Source organism: Aythya ferina, assembly GCF_964211825.1.
Source record: "Aythya ferina genome assembly, chromosome: 12".
NCBI classification, from domain to species: domain Eukaryota; kingdom Metazoa; phylum Chordata; class Aves; order Anseriformes; family Anatidae; genus Aythya; species Aythya ferina.
In genome coordinates this window covers 5,108,683-5,117,571 of record NC_140308.1, presented here as the reverse complement: position 1 = coordinate 5,117,571, position 8,889 = coordinate 5,108,683, and the positions used below count along the sequence as shown (strand labels likewise).

At 41.8% G+C, this 8,889-nt stretch overlaps 2 protein-coding genes across 2 annotated transcripts in view; both read right to left on the bottom strand.

Annotated features, from left to right (window-relative positions):
* Positions 1-297: 297 nt before the first annotated feature.
* On the bottom strand, positions 298-7,807 carry GCSH (glycine cleavage system protein H). Its single transcript, XM_084533906.1, has 5 exons — positions 7,654-7,807; positions 4,362-4,441; positions 3,052-3,115; positions 1,363-1,494; positions 298-786 (listed from the first exon to the last, which is right to left on the bottom strand). Exons 1-5 carry the CDS (start codon positions 7,766-7,768, stop codon positions 689-691), a joined length of 489 nt encoding a protein of 162 aa, XP_084390032.1. The 5' UTR covers positions 7,769-7,807; the 3' UTR covers positions 298-688.
* Positions 7,808-8,046: 239 nt separating this feature from the next.
* The window catches only part of PKD1L3 (polycystin 1 like 3, transient receptor potential channel interacting), a 38,669-nt gene continuing 37,826 nt past the window's right edge, over positions 8,047-8,889 (bottom strand). The window contains exon 40 of the mRNA XM_084533432.1: positions 8,047-8,419. Coding sequence (XP_084389558.1) covers positions 8,309-8,419 — 111 coding nt within the window. The 3' untranslated portion in view covers positions 8,047-8,308. The remainder of the gene's footprint in view (positions 8,420-8,889) is intronic.

The following is an 8,889-nucleotide window of genomic DNA, read 5'->3' as shown; positions in this document are numbered from 1 at the left end:
CAGCATGCCTACTTGATCCTCACGATATATATTACTACATTGTATGTCAAACTACTACTATAACACCATTTTCAATAAGTATTTATTCTTGTGAAATCACCACAGGTGTTAGGCACAGGATGTAGAATGCCTTAATTGCTTGTGACATATGTAGTGCTTACTTAGTCCGGCCAAAAAAAAAAAACCCTCTAAACAATCCACTCAAGAACCTTGCTAAATGGTCAGTGCATGAGTTCTGCATTGTAAGAAAGCACAGTAAATCAGAAAACAAGGACTACACCTTTGGAAAGGCAGAACTACTTGATTACAGAATTTATTAATCCTTTGTGTTTTCCTTCTTTATTTCACTACTCAAAGAAGTAAACAAAAATCATGCAAAGAGGTAGTTGATATAGCTTCTCTTTTGGTATCATCTCTGCAGCTATAATTAGTACAAAATACTAGAAGGTTAGAGAGGCACTGTTGTGTTTTTTTTACATCCTGAAGTTACATAAATCAGACAATCTAGAATAAAAATCCCTCGCAGGTATGCACATGTTAAACATTTTATCACTGCCGTTATTTATGGTCTGCATCTGTGAACATAAGTGGTATTTCTCAGGCTGCCAAAACTGGATATTCTCTACTTCATTAATTGATGACAAACTACGTTGAAATATTTTGTATGGGTTTATTTGATTATTCCAGCTCAGTCCTCGATGGATTTTATGTATTTCTCATAGGCATCTTCATTCATCAGTTCATCAAGTTCAGCAGGGTTTTCCACAGTCATCTTGATAAGCCAACCTGTAGTTAGGAAATTTAAAAGAAAAAACAGTTGCTAATATCCTATAATGAAAGATTCATTCATGTTACTTCCTTAGAAAGATACTCCTACAAGGCATTAGAGCTCTGTAACAGAATCAACAGGACTTCCTGTGCAGCAAAACAGTGTTTCAATACTTTTAAAAACAAACAGCCTGAAGTGGCCTTTTAAGTCAAATCAGTTATCTAATTTGGTACTGTCTCTGACACTGGTGCTAAAGAGAGGCTGTCTAGGAAGAGTAAAAGAGCCTGACCACCCAGTATCACAAGTCAGGATCAAAAAGAAAGAAATGCAATCAAGGGAAAGACATTTAAATGAAACCAGTCTGTCTGAAAAGAACACCTTGCAAACAAATTACCCACAAGACAAGACCACAATAGTAATTTTTATGCTATAAATTTTATTGTGCTTAAACTACATTCAATATATTCCATTTTAAGCCTCCATACCATTAAGCTGGAAGAACTAGGAACCACAGACCTATCTGTGATAGCAATCAACACTGCCAGGATCCAGGTGGTATTCTTTATTGAAAGATAAAAACCATGACATCTTACCATCTTGATAACAAGATTTATTGACGAGCCCTGGATTATCAGCAAGGGCAGCATTAATGTCAGTCACTTCTCCTGTGAGAGGAGAGTAGAGTTCACTAGCAGCTTTCACACTTTCCAGAGCTCCAAACTCATCTGAAACACAGAACACGATTTAATGCTTTTAATGGGAATACACAAAGCAATTTTGTTTCACTCAGACATTCTAGTGATGGCCTAGCAGTAAAGGGCCTTTATGTTGAGCAAGGAAAACTATCAAAGAAGTTGAAGTCACCAACATCACGACAGTGATCAGCAGTACTAAATTCGATGTTTATGCTGCTCAGTTATTGTGGGGGACTTGCGTAACACTGGCTAGCTGGCTGTTACAAAAGGAGTGGAAATTTCTTATGTTTGGCTAATCCTCTGGCTAAAGCCCTACAGCATGATATGACGCAGAGTTAGAAGGAACTACATCCAACTATTGCTGCAAGATGTCTAAATAAACTGCCTATCTACAATTTAGACCTTTTTATGCATAGCTTGGTTACAAAATAGCCACAATTTCAGGAGCTTGCCTTGTTCTTCAGAAACCACATCAAATGGTACACTTGCACTCACTGGAAAACACTCATTAGTATTCAGAAGTGCCACACTGGAACCACCCAGCTGCTCTTCCCTTTTTTTCTGTTTCATATGGAAACAGTGCCTGGAGCAACGTTAGCCAGAGTAGCTCTAAACCATAAACAAATAAGGCTGAGGCCAGAGGAGCATGGAGCTGTCCGAAAAGCAGATAGGCATCAGCACAGGGACTCAGAGAACAGCATGTTCTGGGAAAACTTGGAGTTAGAATAACACCAGAACGGGCAAAAAAGAGAAGTAAATGGAAATGAAATACCTTCAGATAAATCAAAACTACAAGTTTGTTAATTAAAACCCTAAACAGAAAGAGCTTCTGTCAAACATTCACCATTCAATGTGATGTAACAGATTTGGCCTGAACAGCTTGATACTGACCTGTTACACAAGAAGGATGGCAAAAGAAATGCCTGCTACTTCAGCTCGGTAAATTTACACTTTTCTTCAACACTGTAGTTAACAACAACCTTTTCATACACTAGCGAGGCAGTGCTCTGTGCACTGCAGGGATGGGCTTCTCCTTTCTACCTGTTAATGCTCGCTCTTAACACTGAAACACTCTTTAACACTGAAACCTGCAAAACTGAATGATTAAGAATGTAACAATTTGCAAGTTGCTAGTGACACTACTGATAAGCATAAATTATTGTGTATATTCACAGAAAAATTAGAGCTTGCTATCAGTTAAATCTGAGTGTTTCACAAGTAACTAATGAAATGCACAACTGCAAAATCACAAATAAGCCAGCCTAAACACAAGCAAGTCCAAATCAAAGTCTGTGTTTTAAAAGCAGAGTATAGACAGAATTATTACAAAAAATATAGCTAAAATAGTTGATTTTTAAGTAAAGGTCTTCACAGTTTTAAAAATAAATACTTTCTACTATCACATGTGGTATGCCAATGAGCATCTGAAAACTGTTGTCTCTAGTCATAGAAATACCTGAATTTATTTTGCATCCAGAAGATGTGTAATGATATTAACGAATGTAAAGATTACTTGATAAAATTTGACTTTGGAAAAGTGGGATGAGTAGAATAATTATATTATTAGAAACTAGAGCTAAAACTTACCATCTTTACTCAATTTTGTCCCAATTTCTGGAAGACTACAGTAAACAACGTCTCCTAGTGCTTCCTTAAAAGAAAAACAAATGCATCAAGGCACAGGATAAGGAAACTACAGGTAGCAGAGATCTGATACAGTAACTCTAGAACCAATGCAAACAGGTCATCTCTCTCTCTAAGCACAGATATCATTTAAGTATTGTGTATTTGTCACTTTGTCTTTTTAAACATTTCACTTGAAAAAATGTTAGGTGACCCAAATGCCTAATTAATTATCTATTACAGTGTTAAAAGCCCTCAGGTTGAGTTACAAGGCTTATATACAGATTTCATCATGCAGAACGAGAAAGAACATCTGCTTATCTTCCCAATGCCAGCTAGCGCAACAACAGTTCTAAAGGACGAAGTTGCCAGTGATTTTAGGGAATTAGGCTTTTGGCAGAAAGCACAAAGAATTTTCTTCCAGTGTAATTTGAAAGCAAAAGCAGTGATTTCTCCCCAGGAAAAGGGACAGCTAGACAGCTGGAAGCACACAGTTTGTCCTTACCAAGTGAATAAGGAGCCTTATCACCATAAGAATCAGCTCAACCGGAACAGGCTTGTGCCTCTACAGCGAGCAATGTGCCCTGCCTCACAAAAGCCTAGGGACCTTACAGAGCAGTGGTCTTATTTGCAGAAAACATGACCGGAAATGCTGTTTGTCCTAAAAATCACCAATTCCAATTCACTGATAGCTTCTCATGCTAGATTTTTTGAAGTTTCACATACAGTAAATCTCTGTCCTGAATTTGCCTGTGACTATTCCAAATCAAGTACTTGCACCAAAGCAAAACAAAAAAAAAAAAATCCAAAGGGATCCCTCCCATCCCCACTATTTTAAAATGAGAAATATATGCCATGTTATACTTCTATTCACAATTGTTCTTTAGCCAAAAGAATTGCACCACATTCATGTTCAAGTGGAGTTTGACCTAAAAAGTCCATGGTAGCCTCTTAACAGAGTCGCTTACTTCTAAGGCCTAAGAACTGAAGTAATAAAAGAGCTTTTAAATTCAGCTGAACCAGTAAGTTTCTCCTCACATTCAGCTCTCTATAGGCTTGATCTACAGCGATTAAGAATTTATCAGAATGCTGAAGCAGCATTCACTTTTCAAATAATGTGACAGCTCCAAGTCCAAAAATCTCGTTCTGTGGGTATAGCATATGCAATTACAACAATAAAAAAAACAGTAACTATCCAAAGAGCAAGGGCAAGAGCAGGTATGTAAGTAAATATTACACACTTGGGTAGGAAAAGAAAGGGGGGTGATCGATACCTGTGCAAAATTGCTGATTCCTACTGTTCCAATGCCATTTTCAACTGATATCCATTCGTGCTTGTCTGTGAATTTGCGGGCTAAAATGAAACAAACTTGATATTTCAGAAATAAGTGGCACGCTGCTTGCTTAAATACATATAGCATATACGTGTACTTTGCTCACACTTACGCTATTCTATGATAGCTTAGGGTCTTCTCAAGCATAGTTAGTGCTTATTTCTGCCAACAACTTTATTACTCCTGAAAAGGCCAGTGTAAAAGACATGGTAGAAACAGTGTCAGCATTACAGCATCTCACTCAATGTGCTTAGAGCCGCCAGCTGAAATGAAGTTGCAACCTTTAAGTTTAACCTTTACATTTTAACCTTGCAAAGTTTAAGTGGCTGATTCCCTTCCTCTCCAGTCTATTTCTCCTATGTAATGTTCCCACAGATCTGTGTGAAATTAAGCACAATTAGTACAGGTCAAATTAATACAGCCATTCAAACAGATAACTGTTACTTCAGAGAATTTGCTGTTTTTACTATTAGAACAACACAGAAGTTATTCTGAATAGTTTTAAATATGCATGTTTAAGACCCTGTTAAATCTCCTCACAGCAATCTTACAATTCTGGATATATTTTAGATCTGTTAGATTAAGGGCTGCTCATAATAACTTTTGCTAGAGCCAGTTCTTTTTATAAAGACATATGGAAAATCTTCAAAAGTAGTAATTGAAAGTTATTTTTCTTCCTAATAGTTCTTCTTATTCTGAGAATGCTTTCAGCCTGCATCATCCTTTTCCTCAGACTTTCCCCAGATATTTTTTCTTTCCTTTCTCTTTAATGTCCACTTATAGCACCTGTCCAATTGCACAGGGGATGTTCCAGAAGTTGAAGAAGATAACTTCTTAAACAGAGCTCCTGTTAGATTAGTGCCTGAGCAGTGCAGCTGGACCTGCCCTCTGAGTCCAAAATTCTCTTCTTGGGCCTTTCTTCTAGCTTGACCTCCTTGTAACCCCTAAAGAAATTCAGCTTCCACAAAGCCTCGTTTCTTTTCTAAGCCTGCACATGAAGGAAAGCAGTTTTATTTAGATCTGATAAAATCCTTAATCTAAGTCAGTAATGTTTCAAGCTGTTTCACTTGTAGTGAGAAAATGGTTTGTTTTTTAGGATGGCTCAAGATTGATACGCGTTTATATTGACGGTGGTGGCACAACGTGCTTTTTTGTAAGTACAGCAAACAAAGTTCTTTGAGGAAAAAGATAAGCAAAGATAAGGATTTTTCCATTCAATACCACTAAAAAAAAAAAAAAAAAAGCTACAATTTCAGCTAGCATTATTTGTATCTGCATTAATCTCTCAGGACATGTTCTAATGAATGAAAGAAACTAAATGTCTTTCAAATCAATTTAGGTCAATACATTTACCCATGGGTAATAGGGATTTCATTGGAAATGAGCAATGAACCATGAGAACAGAGAAAAATGCAGAACCTCAAGCACGAGCTGAACATGAAATGTTATAAATGTCATGAAGAAACCAGCCAGGATCTTTTTATGTAGGACAAAAATACTGTATAAGATTTGTGTACAAAGCAAGATTAAAAAAAAAAAAAAAAAGCAGACCCCCATGATCGATTTGAAACAAAGCAGTAAAATGTTTTTAAACAGCTAGAAGAGCACATATGTTTCTCATAGGACATTTAAAAAAAAAGAAAAATGAAAAATTCTAATCACGTAGCAAAAGCCCCTGCAAATAAAGTCCAGGTCAAATTAGAAGGAGTTAATAAGTAATCTCAAAAACTGAACTTTGAGCTTATGCCATCAGCACATTAAATAAATCAAAATAACGGACAAGAGATGTCAAAAGCATGCCAAATCTCTTCTGTGAGTATTCTTTTTCAGAAGAGGAGCTAAATTTATTCTAGCGTCATTCATTTCAACATGACTTCAGTTTCAGCTTAACTAGCACACTCCAAGTTCAGACCTTCGTGTCGATTATCCTGCCTCTATTAAATATTTCATAAATATATACCTGAAGAGTGAAGGAAAACTCACACCTCCACAAACAGGCATACAAAATTTTTCCTCTCTGCCTAAAACAAAAGCATAATTTATGTTATTTCTTCAGGTTATATCTATAGAAAGCAATAGGTATATTAAACAGCTGGAACAGTGAAAAAAGCTTAGCTCTTGTCTCGTCTACTTTGCAAATAATGACTAATAAATGCTATTTCTTTCACTTAGAGTAGGCAGCAGTTAAACAGCTAGGTTATAAGGCTACATAAAAGAGATATTATGGCCCATTCTTAGTGGCAGTCATTGCTTCTGCAGCCTATTCTCCTGTTCTCCTACTGGTTCTGCATTTCTGTTGCCAGAGTCCCACAGTCTGTGCTTGGACTTCTGTGGCAAACTTCCATTCAAAGGCAGTTTCGACAGAAGCAATGAGGTAAATCTACATGCAAAAGGGCAGCAGCCCCCCGTGATGCTCCCGTAGCCGCACTGCGTGGGCACTGGTGAGGCCAATCCCAATTCTTCAGCATGCACAGGCCCCAGGCCCTGAAATTTGGCTCAGATTTTCTGACGGCCCGCACTGGTCTAACCGCAGTGCTGCTGCAGCCCTGTCCTCCCTGCCCATGCCTTTTTTGCCCCTTCTTCCTTTTGCTGCTGGTGCCGTTTGGATGCTCCAGTGTGACACATCGAGGAGCGCCCCGTGCCTTCGCCAGGCCTGCTGCCCGCTCCACAAAGCCCCCAGCTGGGCCAGGAGGGGATGAAGCCACTGCAGGACTGCGGCACGGCGAGGAGCTCGTCCGGCTCCCTGCCAGCTAAGGGCACCAAACCTGCTCCCTGTGGGGCAAGGAATTGGAGCAGCACCAGAAACCTGTGCTGCAAGAACCCAGGCAGAGCAGCAGCTGTCCCCTAATCCCTTGCAGGGCAAGGAACCAGAGCAGCACCAGAAACCTTTTGCTGTCACACACCCGCAGCTGCCCCCAGCCCCTGTGGGCCCCAGCCATCTTGCGGGGCACAGCAGCAGAGCCAGCAGCAGGCTACCACGTATGCCCCACACCATGCCCGGGGCAGACGGCTTCCCCCAGCCCTCAGCCCCCGCCTCAAGCAGGTGCAGCGAGCGAGCAGCCCCCGGTACATCCCGCCCGCACCAGGACCCCCGGGGCAGCCCCACACCGGCGGCGCCCCCGCTCCGCAGCCCCGGGGGAAGGGACAAGGGGCAGCGGGCCGCCCTAAAAACCCCCCGGAGCCGCTCGCCCAGCCCGGCGGCCTCTACCGCCAGCTCCCTCTCGCCACTCACCGGACAACGCCAGCGAGCTGGTGGCCAGGCTCCGCGCCGCGGGCGGCCGCAGCGTGAGGCGAGGGCAGCGGGGCGCCAGGGCCGGCCCGAGCCGCCGCACCGCCAGCCACGCCATCTTTGCCCGGCGCCCTCAGGCGGGGCGGTGCCGCGCCGAGCTCCCGCCTCACGGCGGCGGGCGGGGCCGCCATTTTCTCACGGCTACCTCACGGCTCAGCGCTCGGGGTGGGCAACGGGGTGCCTCGGGATCTTAGCTGAGGGAGGGAGGCAGGGAAGCTCCAGGGATGTGCGGTAAAGCCCCAGTGGCCGCTGCCTCCCTGGGGAAGTAGGGGGTGACCTGGTCGCCATCTGCCGGGGCTGCGCGCTTGGCAAAAAGTGAGCGGTTTGAGGCAGCGGTGCAACAAACACTCGGTGTTTATTAAATACAGGTGCCAGGCCCGCTGTGAGTACGCATAGGATGCTTTATCTTACGTTTCACACAACTTCTAACACTTTGTTACAACATCAGTCGACAACAGTTTGTGTTGGAGGCTAAGGCGTTCCAGTCAGAAGCGCGATGACCTACGTCTAGCCGCTGCAGCTGATAGTTAAAAAGTAAAACCGCTTGCCCACAAACAAAGCAGCTCTTCATTATGGTTATCGGTGAATTGCTGACAGATTACTTCAGTTGATCATTACTGGCAGGCTTTTCCTCCTTCTTGCATTTAATCCCGAAGAAACTGAAAAGTTTCATTACCATTAGATCCACGATCTCCTCCTCTTCTGAAGCCTGAAATAATGACAAGAAATAAAGTTACTAGGATGGGCAGACTAGAATCAAATACAGCCTCTGCTAAAGCAGGAGAAAACCGCAAGAGAAAAACTACTTGATGCCAAATAACTCAATTCTCACTTTAAACAGAGCACAAATAACTGCTGAAGCAAAGCATCGTGCAAACATATTTTATCAAAGACAAACGTCCCAGGTAGCCTGAGGGTGTCTGCATTACAGAAGAAACCTTGGCTCTGTCAAAGCCGATGGAGATCTTGCTTACTGGAGCCTGGAGTTCACTACCTGGCTACCATGCAGCTACTGGTATGCGTGTCTGGCCACCCACTATTTCTAGATGAAGTAAATGAGAAAAACTATATAGATCTTGTTTCTGTTAACCACACTTTTTTCTTCTCCACTGAATTTTGTATACAATATAGAGTAGTACTCGCCTGGATTTCACACCATGCTACCAAAAAGTCTCAAAA